The sequence below is a fragment of the Balaenoptera ricei genome, chromosome 14, assembly GCF_028023285.1.
Source record: "Balaenoptera ricei isolate mBalRic1 chromosome 14, mBalRic1.hap2, whole genome shotgun sequence".
NCBI classification, from domain to species: Eukaryota; Metazoa; Chordata; class Mammalia; order Artiodactyla; family Balaenopteridae; genus Balaenoptera; species Balaenoptera ricei.
In genome coordinates this window covers 27,928,365-27,949,658 of record NC_082652.1, presented here as the reverse complement: position 1 = coordinate 27,949,658, position 21,294 = coordinate 27,928,365, and the positions used below count along the sequence as shown (strand labels likewise).

Genomic DNA, 21,294 nt, shown 5'->3' with positions numbered 1-21,294 from the left:
CCCTGCTGACCAGCCCAGCCCCCACTCGCCAGCTCGGACTAACTTGCTCTGTTCTGCCTCTAACGCCCTCCTGCCCACCACCCTGCAGCCCGACCCCGGCAGGAAGGCTCCTCCTCCCGGGCCCAGCAGACCCGCGGTCAGGCTGGTGGACGCCGTGGGGGATGCTAAGCCTCAGCCTGTTGACTCCTGGGTCTAGCTTGCATGCCTGGTACGTTCTTGTTCTCATCTGGTGTTCGTCCTCTGGGCGGGGCCTTCTCTCCATCCCGTCTGCCTGCCTGCCTGCTCCGCTCTCCGCACGCTCCCCGCAGGGCCACCTCGAGCTCAGCGGGCCTGAAGGCCCAGCGGAGGGAAGCCCAGGCTGGGGGCTGAGGGAGGGGCCCCCTGGCCTGCAGCCTGGCTCAGGCCCTGTGCCATCAGGGCCTGGAGGTCACGGGGTGAGAGCAGGGGTGGTCCACACCTTCCAATGCCCCTAGCACAGGGTCCCCCGAGGCCCACCCGAGGCAGCTGCCTTCACCCACGCATCCATCGCCCTGCTACCGGGCTTGCTCAGCCTTCCCCTCTTCCTCCTCAGGGCCTGGGCCCAGCCGTTTGCTCTTAGGGTCTGATCTCGGAAGAAGGGACCTCGGGAAAGGACCTCCAGGCGGCCTGCACAGACCCCGCCGTGGAGCTGGGAGCCCCTGGCGGCGGGGGTAGGCAGCTCCTCTTTCCCTGGAGCTGTGGGTTCTGGACACGCCTGCCCTCCCGCCCTCTCTCCCCCCTTCTAACTCCCGGGCGAGTTAGTTTACTGATACGGTGCTGTGTGCCAGTGAGAGCCCGGCAGGGCCCAGGGCAGGGCACCCGGCTTTGCTTTGGGGCTGGCGGGGCCCCTGAGGAGCTGGGTGGGGGTGGGGCCCTGGGGCCCCGCAGCCAGGCAGGGAGGGGGCTCAGTGAAGGGAGTCTGAACCCAAGGGTGGAGGGGCTTCCCTGGGCCCTGAGTTGGGGGCGACCCACAGAGAGGCTTTGGAGGGTCCCGCCCACCCCCGGATGCCTGGAGCGCCTTCCCTGCTCGGCTCTGGCCCCTGAGTAGCGCCTCTGGGACTGACCTTTGGCAGCAGCAGTGGGGGACTGCTGTTCAGTGCCTGCTGTTTGTGACTTAAAAACAAGAAAAACACTAATGAAAACAATTAAAAACAAAACCAAAATAAGACTATGGGTAAACATCTAAATTTTTGTAAGAAAAATTAAAAATTAAAAAAAACAACAAAGGAACCTCCTGTCTTCCGAGGCTCAGCTCTCTCCGTGAGCCGCTCCCATCGTTTGCTGGGTGTCGGAGGTGGCCCATGGTGTGTGTCTGCTGTGTCCAGCAGGGGCTCAGCTCCGAGTCCCCAGGGTTGTTTCCTCACATGCGTCCCCTTTCTACACACAAAGAGGAGTGGGCTTGATCCTGGGTAGCTAGCTGGGTCCTGAGGCCTGGGGTGGAGTCCTGGCCAGTGGCTGGTCTTGGGCACAGGTGGCCCTCAGCCAGGAGGGGTGATCCTGGGGTCTAGGACCCCACCCTCTGCTGGGGCCCAAGGGAGCCTCCGAGGTGGCCAGAGGTCCAACCACTTAGGGGCCTTGGGGCTGGAGCACCAGGTCAGAGCTGGGGGCACCTGTGGATTTAGGTGGATGCAAACCAACTCTGCTTCATTGCTTGCCAGCTGGGCACCTGCAGAAGTGCTGCAGCTGGTCTGAGTCTACTCTTTCTTCGCCAAACAAGGCCGAGTGGGACTGGGGACGGTGCTTCCCCTCAGAGCCACACACGGGCCCCAAAAGGCTGGGCACTGGACAGACCACATCTGGCACTGCTGCAGGGCTGTGTCCACCTTCCCCAGCACCTGCTTGGTCAGAGATGGACCTGCAGGCTGGCTGACTGCCTTGTTCCGGTTTCCCAGGTGGGGCACACCCCAGGCTGCAGACATCCCCATGGGGCTGTAACAGGTGCCCTCGGCCTGGCCACGGGAGCAGTACTGAGCAAGGCTGACCTCCGGCACTGCTGCGGCCAGTCTGCAATGTTAGCATCTGGCCAAGGGGAGCAGCTTGTGTTTGGTGCAAAGCTGAGGACACCAGGGGAAAGGAGCATCATCACAGTGGCTGAAAAGAAGCACTCAGTTCATCTCTTACCTAAATATTTAGATCTTTAATTTCTATTTTACTATCTTTTAAACATGATATTGGTATATAAGATTGTTAACAGATGATTTTAGTAAAGAAGTTGCATTACATTCTTAAAAAGTGAAAGAACTCAGAGGAGTCAGAAGTGTGGGGTGAGTTGTTGGTTATGGTGCCATCACTGAGGCATTGCTGCCACCTGGTGACAGCAGACTTCAAGGGCAGGCTCAGAAGCCTGACTGGAATGCTGGGGGGTGGGGGCGGGGGTGGGGGTGTGACACTGTCATGGACTCCACCTGCCTGAGCTGGCCTTTACAGTTAGATACTTTCCAGATTTACTGCAGTGATTTTGCAAGGTGAGCTGGTCGCGCTTGGGGTGGACCCACATGCAGGGGCCAGCACAGGCAGGCCTGGGCCTCGCAGGCCTTGATGGTGTTGCACTGAGGACAGACGCACACATAGCAGACATGGGGCAGCTGGGAGTAGGGCCACCACACCCTTCAGAATCCGGCTTGGCCAGGGAGCTGGGGCAGGGTGGGCGGTCAAGGCTGCGCAGGGCTGCCCGGGCCCTTGTAGACGACCTTCTCCAGGCCGTCCACCACCTGCGAGTACTCAAGGTACGAGCTGAAGTGCGTGCACTCGAAGCGGCTGCTCCCACGCACGTACTCCAGGAACTCTGGTGTCCCTGGGCAGATGACGTTGTCGGCCAGCAACACTGTCCCCTTCCGCAGCAGGCCACACTCCTGCAGGGACAGATGGACTGTTGGAGGAGGTGAGGGTGGCCTAACCTGGGGTCAGCCCTGCGCCAGCTCCTCACTGGCAGCGGCCACAGCAGGAAAGGGCTGTGCTGGGCAGGGGTCTCCTTGCTTCTCCTGCATCCTCAGTACAGCAGGTGCTTACTAAGCGCTAGCTGGAAGTGTGAGTGGAGGAGGTGACGGAGCCAGGATTGGGAAAGCCACAGTGGTGACTAAGGCCAGTGGGTCCCTTGGTCACCGGGTGCCAGGAACACGGGGCTCCTCCAGGTCAGAGATGCCTGGTGCCCAGTGTGTGGGCTGCTGTCAGCGGTCACTGGAGGTTCAATCCGGCCTGACCAGGGTGACTGTTGGGGGGCAGAGATGGGGCACACCTCCCCACCCACCCACAAGCCTGGCCCTCGGGTCCACTCTGTGGCACCCCATCTCCACCAGCGCCTGGGCCCTGGGCAGCTGGCCAGTGTTCCGGGCCTGGGCTCTGCAGAGGGAGGAGCGGCTGGACCTCCCGGGTCCCTCTGCAGTCTCTCTAAGCTGGGGGAGGAGATGCTTAGATTACATCAAAAATCAAAGAGGAAATACCTCGAGAGAAAATGTTTGCCTGGGGGAGGGGGTGAAGTGACGGCCCAGTTGTTATGTTGGAAGCTCAGAATTTTCTTTACATGATCATTAAATAAAAGAAAGAAAAAAAAAAAAAAGCAATCCCAAACACAGAAAGCAAAATCAAGCAAGGGCCCCAGGCATGTCTTAAGTTGCCAGCGGGACCACAGGGACAGACGGGCACCCCCTGGTGACTTAGGAATGCGGGGTCCACTGTGCAGCCCTCGAGTCTCCCTGGTGGTGGCTGCCTCCCTTCCGGCCTGTGGGCTGAAGGGGAGGCCAAGGGCCCTCAGGCCAGAGTGGAAAACACAGCTGTGAGATCAGTGAGGCTGGGACAACCCATGAGCCAGAATTTGAACAAAGTACCTCTACTGAATCATGGAGCATTTCTCTTAGAAAAAGAAAAGGAACTTCCCAGCAATCTTGATGAGAAAGGGCAGCCTGGGAGCAGGCGCCCCCCCCCCCACCCCGCCTAGCCCCAGGAGGGCATCTCAGGTTTGGGCAGGAAATGCCCAAGGCGAGCTGGAGCTCGTGCTGAAGGACGCAGGTGGACAAGGTGGGCTCAACAAGTCAGGCGCTAAACGCACAAGTTAATCACAGAGGAGGGATGCAAAAGCCGGGCCGCCCGCCTGGCCCTGGAGAGTTCTGGCCAGAAGCCCACGTCCGAGTAAGGCTGTGTGCTGGCTGCAGGGAGGGAATGGCATTCAGAGGACCAGAGCCGGGTCCACTGTTCCCTGACCCTCCCTCCTTCCGCCCAGGGTGTAGGCTGGGCTGAGACTCCGGCCACCGTGTGGCTTCTGTCTGGCTCTGGCTCTGGGGGAAGCCAGCTGCCCTGCTGGGAGGACACCCAAGCAGCCTGTGGAGAGGCCCGAGCAATGGGGGACCGCGGCCGCCTTGAAGCAGCTCCAGGTCTGAACTGCCACATTCCCTGCCAGCACCTCACCCCAAACCAGGGGGAGCAGCCAGGCCCACGCAGAGCCCGGCTGCAGGGCTTCAGAGCGCACGTTCCCAATTCACAACTTTTCTTCTTTTGAGATAATTACCAGCTTTGAACAAGCAGCACTGAGAAAACTATTAGTTTCCTAGTTACTAAGGGCAATATTTGCTGATTTTCTATCAATGCAGGCCCTGTAATTATCACACACCCCAAAGCTGCTGAAACCTCCCCTCCCGGTGATGCAGGCCCAGCTGCTCAGTTGCCCAGATGTGCTCCCCGTGGCCGCCCCCGCTCTGGCCCGAGGGCCTCCGTGCCAGCCCCCCACTGCCACCCGTCTCGGCCAGCACAGGTCCCTGTGCAGCTCCTGGTCTGGGTCCCCTGCACCGCCACCCCTCCCCACTCCACGCAGCCAACAGGATCTTTCCGGAAGATAGGTCTAGCCTGCCCTCACCTGCCTGAAGCCCTCCTCCGTGCCCTGCCTGTGTGGTCAAGCCCTCCACACAGAGCCCTGGCCCACTGCCCCCATCCTGCCCAGTCCCAGACCATCCTGCACCCTCTCACACACCCCCAGCCAGGGCTGGTTCCTTCTCGCCATGTCCAGGCACCAGGCCCACCACACCCACGCCAACACCACTGGTGCAAGGTCCTGCCTGGCCCCAGCTATGGCTCAAGCAGCCGTGCCCCTGACGCCCACGGTCCCCCGGTGCCGGGCGATGCCCGGCCTGTGGGGGAGCTGAGGTGGGCGAGCAGGGGACTGACAACAAGGGTCAGCCCCATGTGGCTGCCGGGCTGGAGGCCGTGGTGGGGCGGAGCGTCCCCAGCCGCTGTGTTCCCTTGACCGCCCGGGAGGGACAAGGTCGTGGTCATCAACATTGAGCTCCACTCACCTGGGGGCGAGGCAGCCCCCTGGCTACCACGTGGTGCCGGAGGAGCAGCTGGCACTGAGGCTGGACAGCCTGGGGGTGGGCACGCGGGGGCAGGGGCACAGGGGGCGTACAACAAGGAGCCTGGGGAGGAAGGTGGGCAGGAGACGCGTCTTTCCCTGGCCAGCACCTGCTACCCAGTCAGGAGAGCTGCATGGTCACTAGGCTGCCTCCCTCTTGCCTCCCCGGCCCAAGCCCTTGCAGCCCCGGGTGTTCACCCCTCCCAGCCACCCTGGCACAGGCTACCCTGCGGGGATCTCCCTTCCTCCAGTCTCCACCCCGCCCAGGGCCCCGCACTCCCCTCCACGTCCTAACCGCAGGCAGGCTGGCCCAAGCCTCCCGGGCCCCCAGGGCCGCCCTCGGCAGGGCCCATCCCAGCCAGGCAGGCGCGAGGTTCCTGTCAACTATGAATTGGCATTTTCCATTGGCACTTACCATCTACCTCTACAAGGATTAAATCATGTGCTGCTGCAGCTGCTGACTTTCAACACTCCCTGAAAGGAGTTCAGGTAGAGAGCTAAAATGAGGCACTCTGTGCTCTGGGAAAAACTGGCAGAACAGGTCTTCAGATAGAAATTTTCAGAAGAAGATTTTATGAGCCCAATTCTTGTATCTCCTTGTATCTAGAAAAACACTAAAATCCTTCACGGTGATGACTGCTCCTCGTGACTAGCAGAAACATTTGGCAAAAAAATATGCACTCGATTGCATGTACTCCCTCTTCACCAAAATCACATATATATTGACCTTCCCCCCTACCTCTTTGGAACAGTTTCTCAGAGCTATTGGGGGTGCTGTCTCCCAGGCTGCAGTCCTCATTTAGCCCCAAATAAAACTTAACTTGCTACTCTCACACTGTGCAATTTTTTTTAAGTCGACACTTACCTCCAGGAGGAGCGTGTCTGGCAGGTACCGGTCCTTCCAGTGATCGAGGAAGACCATGTCCACAATGTCCACGTCATATTTCTTCTTCAGCTGGGGGATGATGTCCTCGGATGCCCCGACGACAACGGTCACCTGGAACAAAAGACCCCCACCCGGACCCCTGAGTGTCCAAGGGCAGTGAGCTTGGGGCTTCTGGGAGACAGGTTCCCGCTCTGCCCCTCCCTCTGGGGGCCTTGGGAGTCTCCTGCTCTGTGGACCAGGGCTGCGGGCCAGCTGGGTAAACGTGGCCTTGAGCCGCTGGGGTGTGGCCCAGGCCCTTCATGCCCTCCTGGCCCCTGGAACCTGTGTCCACATCTGTCACCCTAGAAATGGTGCCGCACCCTGTCCTGCAGGCCTGCGAAGTCCACCATCTGCTGGGTGATGGCGGCGTAGTCAGGGTTAAGCTCAATGGTGAGCAGCCGGGCGCCGGGCAGCAGCAGGCGGGCCATTCGCACGGCCGAGTAGCCACAGTAGGCACCCAGCTCCAGCAGCACCGAGGGACGCTGCTCCCTCAACACGGCGTCCACGATCTGGCCTACGGAGGGGAGTGGGGTGAGCAGGCAGGGGGTGACCCACCCCAGTCCTGGCCCATCCCTTCCTGACTGAGCAGCAGCCCTTCCCAGTGCCTGGCCCCTCAGGCCTCTGCTTTTGCACTCACTGCTCCCTCTCTTTTCCACCCTTCTTCCCTGCCCCCAACTCGTCCTAACCCAGAGCTGCCCTCTGTGGAAGCCCCCAGACGTGACAGACGTGACAACCACTGTCCAGCCCCCACTCTGCCCCCAGGCTGCACTCAGAGCCTCCCCGGCTCCCTTGAGCTGGACACTGTCAGAAGGTCCAAGGGGGCTGCACAGTGGCTGTCATGTCTGTCCCCAGGGCCTGACTCCAGGGGGTGCAGTGCAGCACTTGCCTGTGCCCCAGGCTGGAGTCCAAAGGTCAGGAGGCAGCCCAAGGGGGGCCTGGTGCCGGTGCCTGTGCCTGGCAGAGTCCAAGGGTCTCCATACACCCTCAGACCCAGCCAGGACACCCAGGGACCCACTGCCCGCCCTGTGCTGACACCTGGCTCTGCCTGACGGCCTGCGAGTGCAGGGCCCACGTGGAGACTCTGCTGTTGCCTCTGACTGGCGTTGGCAAGGGGCCCCTTGAACAGCACCTCCTGGGGGGGTTTATCAAATGTCCCTCCCTCCCATGGGGACAGCGACATGGGCGTCGGGGCTCTGCACAGCCCCTGACCCTCGCCTGTGCCAGCCGCATCGCCCACCTTTCTTGTCGCCCACGTTCATAGCCCACTCCTTCTGTGAGCAGTAGGCGTCGATGGTGTCCAGCACGCTCTGCGGGTCCCCGGCCACCGCGTGCTGCAGCACATGGCGCAGAATGCGCTGCTCCTTGCTGTTGCCCATGAGGAAGTTGCGGACGGGGTGCAGGACAAGCTCGTTCCAGCCAATGATGAACAGGCCCCAGAGTCGCAAGGCCTGCAGCAGCCACAGCAGCGCCAGCAGCACCAGGCCAAGGGCGCCAGCTGCCAGCAGCAGGGGCGGGGCCTCCAGCATCCGTGATGGGGCAATGGGCTGGGCTCTACCCGGCCTTGCAGCCTGAAGGACTCCTGGGAGCACGTGGTCACCACGGTGTTAGTAATCTGCCCTCCTGGCTGACCCACGCTCTCAGTCTGGGGGTGCTGCCACTGCCCCCCCGGCCACCCCCCTGTGCTGATGGGGGTACAAGGTTCAAGAGGCCAGCCACGTGCCTGGTGGCCAGCTCCAGGTGAGCACAGCCACAGCCCCGCCCACCTGCAAACCACTTCCCACTGGGGCTGCGTCCCGGGTGGGGAGCGGGTGTGTCTGGCTTCCCCCAGCCCCGCGGCTTCCCAGGCGGCCCTGACAAGGGACACAGCTGGCCTGAGGCTTGTTTAGACGGCACAGGGGAAGCCGGCCTCACGCATAGCCCCCTTGGGCACTCACACTCGGGACAGTCCAGGAGCTCATGTGGACCTGTGAGTTTCCAGAGAAGGACACAGGCAGCCCCCAAGTCAGGCACACAGGGCACAGCCCATTGGCTCTTCCCATAGGAGACGACCACACAGGGCCAGTCTGTCCCCTCTTCCCACTCGAGGAGGAAGGCCACCCTGCCACCCACACCACAGTGGGAGCGAGACAGGCCTCCCCCCGGCAGGCGACCCTTTGGGCAGGTAGCTGGGGTCCCAGTCAGATGAGGGGCCCGGGGCCCCTGAGACACGGCAAGGCTGAGCTGGCACAGAGCAGAGACGTTAAAATGGAAAAGGATGAAAGACAGAGGAAGGTGGGAAGCTTCCATCGGGGCTTGCGGTCATGCAGGGGTCATGCATAGGAAGGGGCCACACAGGACCCCGCTTCCCGAGAAGCTCCCATTGGGAAAGGCACATGGGAAAGCGGGCAGGCCAAGGATCTTGGAGGGGAGACCCCTCGAGGACAGCTCAGGGCTCCAAACCCCAACGCCCTGGACCACGAGGAGGGGGCCTGGTGGGCAGAGCAGGGATGAACAGGGGAGCATGGACACCCAGACGTCTGAGTGGTCTCGGGCCACATGGCCTATTTACACCAGGCACAGTGAGCACATGGTCAGCAGGTCAGAGTCTTCACACACAAAGGCCCAGGTGGTGCCCACGCCCTGCTCTCCTACTCCCAGGCCACTGACCAGACCTGCCTCCTCAGACGGCTCCGCCCCCCACGCCCCTCCTCTGAGCTCAGCAGCAAAGCAGATGGAATTTGTGCGGGGTTCTCCTGCCTTTAAGCAGGAACCATAACCTGAAGGTGACCAGAGTCCTGGCACATGGGCCCCTCCCGGAGGCCGGCCTGGCCCTCAAGTGAGAGCAGAGAGGCAGTGAGACGTAGCCTGGAGTGTCCCCCAGTCTGGGACACCAGGGACGGCCTTCCTGGTTTCCCTGGTCCTGGCACTGCCCTGCAGGCTAAGGAGGCACATGCCCCACGGGGCAGGACGCACCACCACCAAGGAGGCAGGTAGGGGAAGCACAGGGAAGGCGCCGTGGGTTAAGGCACAGCGCTTTCTTCCAGGGACGGGTGACAGGACTCAACAAGGAGGGGTCGAGTGGCCTGAAGTGACCAGAACTGCCCACTGTGCTCCTTTCTGAGAGCTTAGGAGCCCCTAACCACACCTGTGCTGCTTTATGTATCACGACTATCTTCACTAGCAGTGGTGAGATGTTGGGTCATTTTGATTTATTCTCTGGGTTGATGAAAAAAACTAATAAATGTTACACATAAATATCAAAAATAAGAAGGAATATTCCGGGGACTTCCCTGGTGACTCAGTGGTTAAGAATCTGCCTGCCAATGCAGGGGACACGGGTTCGAGCCCTAGTCTGGGAAGATCCCACATGCTGTGGAGCAACTAAGCCCGTGCGCCACAACTACCGAGCCTGCGCTCTAGAGCCCGCGAGCCACAACTACTGAGCCCACGTGCCACAACTACTGAACCCCGCGTGCCTAGAGCCTGTGCTCCGCAACAAGAGAAGCCACCGCAATGAGAAGCCCGCGCACCGCAACGAAGAGTAGCCCCCACTTGCTGCATCTAGAGGAAGCCTGCGCCCAGCAACGAAGACCCAATGCAGCCAAGAATAAATAAATAAATACATACATACATTTACTAAAAAAAAAAAAAAAAAGAATAAAGCCACTGAAGGAAGCCACACTTGGAGGAAGTGCTTTAGGGCCGTGGAGAACCCTCTGTGGGGAAACAAAGCATGGGGGGCTCCTCTTGTTTCAGGTCTTCGTACCCAAGTGCCTTCTGCTCTGCCCTTCCAAAGAGCCATGGTGAGGTCACTCGGTATACCCAGCAGTGGCCTTGGGACCCTAGGATCCCAACGCCCTGCTTGGCTCTGGGCCCAGGGTGGGAGATAAAGAGCCCCAGTTACCCTGACAGGAGGACAAAGAGGCTGTTGGCCAGAAGGTAAGAGCCGATGACCGAGGGGCACCCTTGAACCCTCTGTTTCTGTGTGTCCTAAACACGCCATGATGGAAAGGTTTTAAGGGGCTTGCAAAGTGCACTTTCCAAACATGGTTCCCGACTGCAGTGAGGGGAAGGGGCAAAGCTCTGTGCAGGATGCTGTGTCCTGTTCCCGGTGGCTCTCGCCTCAGGACAGGGGCAGTCCTGGGAGAGGCTGCCGCGGAGATCCGGTTTTGCTGAGGAGGCTGGACCGTCATGAGGCCTCCACAGGTGACACATTTAGCATCATGATAGCAAGAGGGAAGTTGAGGGAGACACAGATAAATGAAAAGACTTCCCATGTCCACGGACTGGAGACTTGACATTTTCAGGATGTAAACAGTGCCCAGCGTGACCCTCAGATACAATGCCACTCTCACCAAAAAAGTCCAATAGCATTTTTGCAGAAATAGAAAAATCCATCCTAAAAGTCATATGGAATCTCAAGGGACCTACAATAGCCAAAACAATCTTGGAAAAGAACAAAGTTGGAGAACTCACACTTCCTAATTGCAAAACTTACTGCAAAGCTACAGTAATTAACACACTGTGGTACAGACACATAAAACAAAGGGACAGAACTGAGAGGCTGGAAACAAATCCTCACGTCTATGATCAAATGATTGTTTTACAAGGTGCCAGGACCATTCCATAGGAAAGGTTCTGGGACAACTAGAGTTCCACCTGTGAAAGAATGAACTTGGACCATTACCTCACACCATATACAAAACTAACTCAAAATGCATCCAAAACCTAATTTTAAGAGATAAAACCATAAAACTCGTAGAAGAAAACGTAAGAGTAAATCTTCATGACCTTGAATTTGGCAATGGATTCTTTGATATGACACCAAAACCATAGGCAACAAAAGAAAAATAGAATTTCATTAAAATTAAAAACTTTGTGCATCAAAGGACACTATCTAGAGAGCAAAGGACAACCCAGGGGATGGGAGAAAATATTTGCAAACCACATATCTGATGAGGGTTTAAAATCCTGAATATATGTAAGAATTCCTACAACTCAAAGACAACAACCCAGTTAGAAAATGGGCAAAGGACATGAATAGACATTTCTCTAAAGAAGATACACCGGGCTTCCCCGGTGGCGCAGTGGTTGGGGGTCTGCCTGCCAATGCAGGGGACACGGGTTCGAGCCCTGGTCTGGGAAGATCCCACATGCCGCGCAGCAACTGGGCCCGTGAGCCACAGTTACTGAGCCTGCGCGTCTGGAGCCTGTGCTCCGCAACAAGAGAGGCCGCGATAATGAGAGGCCCGTGCACCGCGATGAAGAGTGGCCCCCGCTTGCCGCAACTGGAGAAAGCCCTCGCACAGAAACGAAGACCCAACACAGCCATAAATTAAAAAAAAAAAAAAAAAAAGAAGATACACCAACAACCAATATGCACATGAAAAGGTGCCCAACATCACTAGTCACTAAGGAAATGTAGATCAAAGCCACAAGGTACAACTTCACACCAATTAGGATGACTTCCCCCAAAAAAGGGAACATAATGAGTGTTGGCGGGGATGTGGAGAAATCAGAAACTCGTGCATGGCTGATGGGAACATAAGACGGAGCAGCTGCTGTGGAAAAAAGCTGGTGGTTCCTCAAAATGTTAAATATAGAGTCACCATATGACCCAGCAATTCCACTTCTGGGAGTGGACCCAAGAGAACTTAGAGCAGGAACTTGAACCTGCACTTGTCCACCCACGTTCTGAGCAATGTGAGTCACAGCAGCCGAGGGACGAACGAATAGAAATAGACGAACGGACAAAGTGTGGTCTATCTGCACACTGCGGCATCACTTGGCTATTAAGATGAATGCAGCCCTGATTCACATCCCACAAGGAAGGAAGTGCTGACACCCTGCTACATCACGGATGGACCTAGAGGACATTATGCTCAATGATATAAGCCAGACACAAGAGGATAAATACTGAATGTTTCCACTCATATGAAATACCTACAAGAAGCAAATCCACAGAGACAGAAAGCAGAACAGAAGTTGCCAGGGGCTGGGGAGGAGGAGGGTAATTACTGCTGAATGGGGACAGAGCTTCTGCCTGGGATGATGAGAAAGTGCTGAAAATAGCGGCAATGGTTACACAACTATGTGAATGCACTTAATGCCACCTAACTGTACCCTTAGAAATGGTTAAAATGGTAAATTTTAACTTATTATGTTTTACTACAGTAAAAACAGTGGAAAACCAAGAAAACAAGCCACCCTGTTTCTGGTCCTCCCTATTCCAAAAAGAAAAAGGGACATACCACTCCCCACTAGGAAGCAGGATCCAGAAAGACCAGCCCAGCTCCCAGTCTCTCTGTCCTCTGGCCACCTGCCCCCTGAGACTGGGTGCCTGGGGGCAGCCTGCTGCCTGCCCCACAGTGCACACTCACCCCCTTCTGGGAGGAGGGGAAGGCCTCCTTGTCCTGAGCTTCCTCTGACACCTCCGGTGTATGTATGTACCCTGCATCCATCTCCCCAGAGACAGCACGTGGACCTGGGTGAGGGGCAGGCCCTCTTTCCCCAAACCACCACAGCAACAGCCCACCCCGCAAACCTTCCTTATTATAAGCCCGTTATTTTTATGGCTGCATTGGGTCTTTGTTGCTGCTCACGGGCTTTCTCTAGTTGTGGAGAGCGGGGGCTACTCTTCGTTGTGGTGTGCGGGCTTCTCACTGGGTGGTTTCTCTTGTTGCGGAGCACCGGTTCTAGGCGCACAGGCTCAGTAGTTCTGGCGCACGGGCTTAGTTGCTCCGCGGCATGTGGGGTCTTCCTGCACCAGGGCTCGAACCCGTGTCCCCTGCATTGGCAGGCGGATTCTTAACCACTGCACCACCAGGGAAGTCCCAAGCCCGTTCTTAAGTGTTCTCCCTGCAACCCTCAAACCACGCCCTCTCTCATCTCCTATCACCACTTATCCTCCTGGAGATAATCTCCCCAAGGGCCCAATGGAGATGCTGGCCAGGGCCCTGGCCCCCCTCAGGCCCAGGTGGGGACTGGCAATCAGGGCACAGACACCCAGAGCCATGGGATCTTCAGTTCCGGGGTTCCGAGGCTAGTCTGAAAAGTCCATCAAGACACTGGGAATGCCTCTGGCCCCTCTGCAAAGAGCTGAATCTGCTGTGGCGCCTGGGTGGCCCTCCCCCTGTCTGGAGAGCAGCGGACGCCTGGGCCTCAGCCACACTCGTGGGGAAGCCGGGGGAGGGCCAGACGGCACTTGTGTGGGGGCTCCAGGAGCCACACAAGGCCGGCCAGCCTCCCAGAGAAAGGGCTTGAGGGGCGCAGCGTCCCCAGAGGGCAGGCCTCAGAGCACAGGCAACAGTTGGGGGCAAAAGTGTGTGGGTTGGCCAGGGTCCTTGTGAAGGGGGTCCAGGGGCTGGCTGACCGAGCTGGGGGTCTGCCGGGGACATGCAAAGCTGTGCCCTCAGGCACTGCCCGTGTGCACCCCATGCACAGGAGGCCCAGGGACCATAGGCTCATCTCCCTTCCCTGTGATTCTGGCTCCAGACAAATGTCCGCAGACCACAGTGAGTAGAGGTGTTGCCCCTGAAGCAGGGGGCAGGAGAAGGCTAGGGCACCTCCTGGGCTGGAGTCCCTCCTGGCCCTTGGGGGCCACTCTGCTCCTCCCTGGGGACTCCCTGCAGCCCCGCTGATGGAGCAGTACTCGGGCTGCCTCTGCCCACTTCCTCCTGGTTGGCATAGCATCCTTGCTAAGGATAAGGTGGTCTTGGGTGGCTCCCCTTCCCACTCCCTCCTCCCCCAGCCCCTGCCTCCTCTGTCCTCTGTCCCTTCCCGGCCTTTCCCCTACCCCCAGCCCCTAAAATCCCCCAGCCCCTGAAACCTTGGGCCCTGCCCCACTGGGGGCTCTCAAGGGACTCAGGGACCCCCGAAAGCAACCACTTGAGGCTGAAAAGGAAAAAAAAATGAATTGGAAACATTTAGTCTACGCCTCCCTAAGATTATATACCAGGGAAGAAAAAATCGTAAAGGTGTCCCCACAGATGCTGGTGGGAAGCTTTAAAGCCTCATATGTAACAGGTAATTAACCTGCCCCACCTGCCACAACATGATTCGGATAAAAATATAAAACGAAGCAAAGACAAGGTCTAACTCTTATATAAACTAGTGAGTTTTATATAATTGTATTTATGCCTGACACATAGCTAAAATTTTTTTTTAAAGAAAACCATCTCTGTTTGCATCTGTCTGTATGTTTATGTAAGATCGTATGTTTATATATATATATATATATGATATTTCCCTACCTCCAGACGGTATTACCAAATCAGGTTATAAAATTCCTTAAAGGAGTTCTATCGTAATTGGCTTGGAGAGGAACAAGCACTTATGTAAATTAAATCTTCCTAAACCTCCCGAAATATAAGAACCAACTCAACTGTTTTTCAAGTTCCTGTAATTTGGTAAATCTTTGCTAAATAAAACTAGTTTAATATTGTTCATTTCATAAAACAGGTGTATCTTTAGAGTTGTCAACATTAAACATAGTGCAAATATACATTTTTATTCTACTTGGTTTACTAGTCAAATAGCTAATATTTTATACACTAGACATTTAAGATTTTACACATAAGTTTGATTTTAATCAAATCCAGTCACTATTCTGACACACTTTATTTCAATAATAATTGTGTTTTATAATGTGTCTGCCTAAAAACAGTTTCCAAAATCTTTTTGGTAATTTGCAACCTTAGAGTTATGCCAAGTTAAGTTAAATAACAGATATTCATTGAATATCTAAATAATTTCTAAATAAGATAAGGTGCTGAGGATTTCCCAGGTGGCTCAGTGGTTAAGAATCCGCCTGCTAATGCAGGGGACACAGGTTCGAGCCCTGGTCCAGGAAGATCCCACATGCCACGCAGCGACTAAGCCTGTGCACCACAACTCCTGAAGCCCACACTCCTAGAGCCTGTGCTCAGCAACAAGGGAAGCCACCGCAACGAGAAGCCCACGCACCGACAACGAAGAGTCGCCCCCACTCACCACAACTAGAGGAAGCCTGCACACAGCAACGAAGACCCAATGCAGCCAAAAATAATTAATTAATCAATCAATTAATTAATTAAAAAAGATAAAGTGCTGAAACATTCATTATTAGGCATAAGTTTAAGTTTATATACTTTTGGCTTCTCATGTTTATATGCTACAAAGAAGCTAAAGACATTTGGGTGTGTTAATAAACATATTCTTGCCACAGTCAAACAATTTGTACTGTCAAAAGCATCTACCTTACAGATTACGAGATGTTATATTCATAAAATTTGCTAATCTGCTACAGAATACTGGGATATGACAGACAATTTGCAATTGCCTACTTCCCAGTTTTCTCTGTAAAATAAAGGTTGCTAATGGTTAAAAATTATAATCAATGTGTGAGAATAAAACTACTACTAGATACAAAGCAAAGGGAAACAACTTGGTACACAAAGTAGGATGTGTTCTTATGTGAAAAGTATGCAGAGAATGTAGGATGTGTTTTTGTTAGGGAAGGAAAGTTGTTTTGTCCTCAAGTAAAATAAAAAAGAGGGAAACAAACCTGAATGGACATAGAAAGTGGTGGAAGGTTTGCGGAAAAGGAATTTTGTGTTGTGAGGTTACAGCTGGCTAAGGTTAAATGGATTTGTATACAAAGTTTTCTTAAATGAGCTTTACCATCAATAGCATACTGATACAAAACTAGAGCTTGGTTTCCTCTCTGTTAAAATGAGATTTCTTGGATTATTGGTCTGCTTTTAATAAGAGATTGTAAAAGGTTTCTCTCTACCTTTTGAATAATCTTCCTAGGAAACAAAGCTGTGTCTTAAAATAATTCCCTGTACCTCTCGTCGCCACTCGGGAGAACTGAGTGTCCCCCCCTCGTCAAAAGCTCAGGTCTGCAGTCCTGTTTCCTCCTGTTCCTACTTGTGAGCTCCCGTATTGTCACTTGGTTAACGAAATAACTGAGTCTTGTTCTGCAGTGAGCTGGGATCCTATTTAATCAAGTGTTCAAACCTTCTGACATTTTGGACAACTCTGTCTTCCCAAAATCAATCCTAAATGAAGTCTTGGATCTCAAAATGGCTTTTTTCCAAGGGACCCCCAGAGGGTCCTTGGAAAATCTCAGTGGTTTGTACTTCTACCTTGTAAAAGAAGGGATGCTAAAAATAATTAGGTCTGGGGCTTCCCTAGTGGCGCAGTGGTTGAGAGTCTGCCTGCCAATGCAGGGGACGCGGGTTCGGGCCCTGGTCTGGGAAGATCCCACAAGCAGCGGAGCAACTAGGCCCGTGAGCCACAATTACTGAGCCTGCGCGTCTGGCACCTGTGCTCCGAAATAAGAGAGGCTGCGATAACGAGAGACCCGCGCACCGCAATGAAGAGAGGCCCCCACTTGCCATAACTAGAGCCCTCGCACAGAAACAAAGACCCAACACAGCCATAAATAAATAAATAAATAAATAAAAATTTATAAATAACAAGCTCAGAGAGAAACTGTATGATATGATTGATTAAAAAAATAATAATAATAATTAGGTCTGTCTGTTATGGTAAACTGCATGGGAAGCACTGTCAAATAAGAAGAGAATCTTAACTTTCCCTATGTTATATTTGTACCGGTAAACGCTATTAATATAAATATTTTAGAAATTTTGCTTGCTTTCCATATGTTCTGGTATAATGTTATCACTCATAATTATAGTTAATATTTAAAATGGTGTGTATGTTACAGAAACATCCAAATTGCCTTGTCAATTGTGTTTTTATAATGAATTCTCATCAGTTCTTTTTTTTTTTTTAATTTTTATTTTCGGCTGCGTTGGGTCTTTGTTGCTGTGCTCGGGCTTTCTCTGGTTGCGGTGAGCGGGGGCTACTCTTCATTGCGGTGCGCGGGCTTCTCATTGTGGTGGCTTCTCTTGTTGCGGAGCACGGGCTCTAGGCGCGCGGGCTTCAGTAGTTGTGGCATGCGGGCTCAGTAGTGGTGGCACATAAGCTCTAGAACGCAGGCTCAGTAGTTGTGGCACACGGGCTTAGCTGCTCCGTGGCATGTGGGATCTTCCCGGACCAGGGCTCGAACCCATGTCCCCTGCATTGGCAGCCGGATTCTTACTGCACCACCAGGGAAGCCCCTCTCATCAGTTCTTTAACCACAGCCATTTTAAGTCTTTTGTCAGCTGCAGGTAACTTTGTTTCACTCTGATGCTTCTCCAAAGCATTTGCAATCAGCTACAGGCCAGGGGGCTTCATCCTCAACAAAAAGGGCCTGTCTCAGAGACCTGCGGAAGGACTGGGCAGGGACCTCAGGCAGCGCCATCCCTCTGGACTAAGGATCAGAACCCAGAACCCAGAACTCTAGTGGAGAAACCCACAGGCCCAGGAACTGCTCTCCCAAGATCAAGCAGAACGAAAACTAACTACATGACACAATGTTCATTGCAGCTCTATTTACAATAGCCAGGACATGGAAGCAACCTAAGTGTCCATCGACAGATGAATGGATAAAGAAGATGTGACACAGATATACAATGGAATATTACTCAGCCATAAAAAGAAACGAAATTGAGTTATTTGCAGTGAGGTGGATGGACCTAGAGTCTGTCATACAGAGTGAAGTCAGAAAGAGAAAAACAAATACTGTATGCTAACACATATATATGGAATCTAAAAAAAAAAAAAAAATTGGTTCTGAAGAACCTAGGGGCAGGAGAGGAATAAAGACGCAGACATAGAGAATGGACTTGAGGACGCGGGGAGTGGGAAGGGTAAGCTGGGACGAAGTGAGAGAGTGGCATGGACATATATACACTACCAAATGTAAAATAGCTAGCTAGTGGGAAGCAGCCGCATAGCACAGGGAGATCAGCTCGGTGCTCTGTGACCACCTAGAGGGGTGGGATAGGGAGGGTGGGAGGGAGATGCAAGAGGGAGGAGATATGGGGATGTATGTATATTTATAGCTGATTCACTTTGTTATAAAGCAGAAACTAACACACCATTGTGAAGCAATTATACTCCAATAAAGATGTTAAAAAAAAAAAACTAACTACATGAGACTAAGTAAACTGACAAAGCATGATTATAATTTTTATGGCTTCTGTTTAGAATAGTTGGCTCTTTTCTTTTTTAAGAGTTATTTGTTTATTTTTTAAATTATTATTTATTTATTTGGTTGTGCCGGGTCCTAGTTGTGGCAGGCCAGCTCCTTAGTTGCAGCTCGAGGGATCCTTAGTTGCGGCTCACTGGCTCCTTAGTTGTGGCATGAAAACTCTTAGTTGCAGCATGCATGTGGGATCTAGTTCCCTGACCAGGGATCGAATGTGGGCCCCCTGCATTGGGAGCGCTGAGTCTTATTCACTGTACCACCAGGGAAGTCCCTTGTTGGCTCTTTAATGTCCCATTTTCTGGATATTAGAGAAAAAAAAAAAACTTTCCCTTTTCTCTTAAGCTATCTGTGACTCATAACAATCTAGTAAGTTATACTTCTGTAAACAAAATTGAAGCATTTATGTTTTTCTCTGCACCTGATCCCTCCAAAAATCAGAAACTATTATTGAGTATCCTTGTTTTCATGGCAATATAGTTATTTGCATAGGTTTAATAAGACTCTGTCTTCTTTGTGATAGGACATAACTGAAAACGTTGCTTGTATTACCAAGGAATGTCATGTTTGAAAATGACGCATGGACTCAGCTATGACCAGACGGTTCTAAGGAACTGCAGTCACTTTATGGAACCAAGGCTTAAAAAGCCCTCTGGGAAAACCCAGCTTGGTGCTGGGCATCCAGCGTCCCCAGTCTCCCAGGGACCGAGGAAGGTTGCCTCCTGCAGGCCTAGGAACTCTGGGATATTGGGGGAACCTTGAGCAGAGAGGAGTTCACTCGAGTCTACAGGTGAAGTCTGCTGGCACTTTCTTGACTTCCTAGCCTTGGAAGCTTTTAAATGTCCAATCTGAGATTCCCTGTAAAAAATTCCACGAGGCAAACTTTAAAAGGGCTGTGTGTCAACCATTATTCTTGCTGCACTTATGTAAAGAATCAGCCCAAATCTAGTGAGACCAGAGCTATTTTGTAAACAAGAATAATCTTACTTTATCTTTGATCAAAAATGGAAGTGACTACAGAGAGAAATTTTGTCTCAGTGGAGAAAATAATACACCTCGTGGGTCATCAGAGTCCAGTCCTGTCTGTTGCCTTTGAGGTTTTATTATCCACCTGTTCGCTGGACTGCACTGCCGACTTACACATTTGTCAGCATTCACCAGATCCCCAGGCCTTTCCATTTCCTTCAATATCTGGTACACCTCTCCAAATATAAATTTTTCCCATTTTCCTCCCTCCCTCCTGGCGTGACTGCCCAGACCCATCCTGGGACTCAGGTGTCGTGTAGCTGCCTTTTTCCTCCAGGGTCTGAAAAAGCCCTGGAAGCTGAAGGCAGATAAGGTGGCAGGAACTTCAGAGAACCGGTCACCACCGCCCATCACATGTGGGCCACTGCGTGAGCCCACCGGGATGCCCACGTCTCCCGGGCTCTGCTCCGGACGGAAGTAGCCTTGCCTGCGACTCTGAGGTCTCCACGTCACCACAAACATTCACAGGCAAACCGGGAAATCTGGTGGACTGCCACCGCGGCCTCACTCCACCACCTAGAGACCTGAGAGCTCAACGTCTAAAATCTTCTCAACTGGACGGCCTCAGGACTCAAAACCCAGGTCTACTGTTGGCTCCGACCATTCACTAAGGAGACGCTCCCTGACAGAACCCAGCCAGGCTCCTCTGAGCCCTCTTCTCCAAGAGGCCTCCTGTAAAGACTGGAACAAACACTGACTGCGTTTCTCAGCTAGAGGCCACTTCCCTACAATGCCCTGGCCCCCCACGGTGCCCGCTTGACAAGCTCATCGCTTCTAGCAACACCGCCCAGCTTCTGCAGGAGGGCAGGAGTCCAAATCCAGTTGGCAAGCTCAGGTGGGAGTCACATGGACCCATGCCTCTTCGCACTTTTTGTATTTTCCACCCCCTGAGTCTCGAGCCCCGATGCCCCCTCACCCACACTTAAAAGGCCCAGTTGCCTCTGAGCAAGTCTGGAGGGTGCTGGGGTCTTTCCCCAACTGTGCAGTTACCAATGTTCTCTGTGTTTATCTGACCCACTCTCCTGGCAAGCCCCTCGGACCCCTCCAGGAGTGGAGGCAGCAGCGTGCAGAAATCCCACTGTTCAAAACTCAAAGGCTGGTCTGGGGCAGGTCGGGGCCCAGCCTTCCCCTTCCTGGTAGGGCCACCATTCCCACAAAAGGAAAGGCCCCAGGGCACCCCGGGGCCTGCCAGCGCTACCAGATGGCTGAGCCCCTCGCCCAGGTCCCCACAGTTCTCCCTCTCCGAGGACCCAAGGACAGTCAGACCCTGACTGTGCAACCCATTCCCATGGCCAAGCCCGCCCAGAAACCACCACACCTGGGGTCGGGGTCTCCAAGCCCTGTGGTGGCCTCTGTGCCCAAGTGGACTTTCTCTCTGCAGCACGACTCCCCCTTCCTCCACCAGCCTGGTGCCATCGCCCCCACCCATGTCAGAAGACCCCACCTCATGTCCAGAGAGTCCCTCACCCCAAGTCCTGGGACCCCCACCCCCACCCCACTTAAGGTCTAGAGACTCCACCTCATGTCCGGAGACCCACTCCAGATCCGGGGACCTCGCCACCCTAGGTCCCGGGACCCCACCCCAGGTTGAAGCCCCCCTCCATGTCCGGAGACCCCACCCCAGATCCGGGGACCCCCCCCATTTAGGGTCCGGAGACCCCACCTCACCTCCGGAGACCCACCCCATGTCCAGGGACATCCCCCGCCCAGGTCGGAGCCCCCGCCCCAGGGGGATCCCTCCACCCGGATCCGCCCCCAATTCGAGGCTCCTCGCCCCGGGTCGGAGCGCCTCTCCCCGTCCAGACCCCGCCGGGTGGGACCCTGGCCGCGCGCACCAACCTCTCGCGTCCCCGTCGGTCGTCGGCGCAGGCAGCGCGGCGGGCAGCCCGAGCCGGCCGAGGCCCCAGGCGGCGGCGGCGGCGGCGG

General features: G+C 54.4%; 2 protein-coding genes across 5 annotated transcripts in view; one reads left to right on the top strand and one right to left on the bottom strand.

Moving 5' to 3' along the window:
• The window catches only part of ARVCF (ARVCF delta catenin family member), a 36,099-nt gene extending 34,855 nt beyond the window's left edge, over positions 1–1,244 (top strand). For 2 of the 4 annotated variants that reach the window (XM_059895681.1, XM_059895683.1), the window contains 2 exons: positions 89–208; positions 572–1,244. In XM_059895681.1, the coding sequence (XP_059751664.1) occupies positions 89–196 (108 nt within the window). In that variant the 3' untranslated portion in view covers positions 197–208; positions 572–1,244. The remainder of the gene's footprint in view (positions 1–88; positions 209–571) is intronic. The other 2 variants (XM_059895682.1, XM_059895684.1) reach the window with 1 other exon arrangement.
• An 889-nt stretch (positions 1,245–2,133) lies between these two features.
• On the bottom strand, positions 2,134–21,290 carry COMT (catechol-O-methyltransferase). Its single transcript, XM_059895225.1, has 5 exons — positions 21,208–21,290; positions 7,519–7,860; positions 6,602–6,795; positions 6,222–6,353; positions 2,134–2,870 (listed from the first exon to the last, which is right to left on the bottom strand). The coding sequence occupies exons 2-5, from the start codon at positions 7,805–7,807 to the stop codon at positions 2,670–2,672; spliced, it is 816 nt and encodes a 271-aa protein (XP_059751208.1). The 5' UTR covers positions 7,808–7,860; positions 21,208–21,290; the 3' UTR covers positions 2,134–2,669.
• Between the last annotated feature and the right edge of the window lie 4 nt (positions 21,291–21,294).

What these genes read in the sequence shown, in the direction of transcription:
- COMT (XM_059895225.1), bottom strand. Translation starts at nt 7,807, where the DNA reads ATGCTGGAGGCCCCGCCCCTGCTGCTGGCAGCTGGCGCCCTTGGCCTG. An exon ending in TCGCAGGCCTGCAGGACAGG is followed by an intron (nt 6,354 to 6,601) that starts GTGCGGCACCAT and finishes CTTTTGTTCCAG; the next exon opens with GTGACCGTTGTCGTCGGGGC. An exon ending in CAGACACGCTCCTCCTGGAG is followed by an intron (nt 2,871 to 6,221) that starts GTAAGTGTCGAC and finishes CTGTCCCTGCAG; the next exon opens with GAGTGTGGCCTGCTGCGGAA.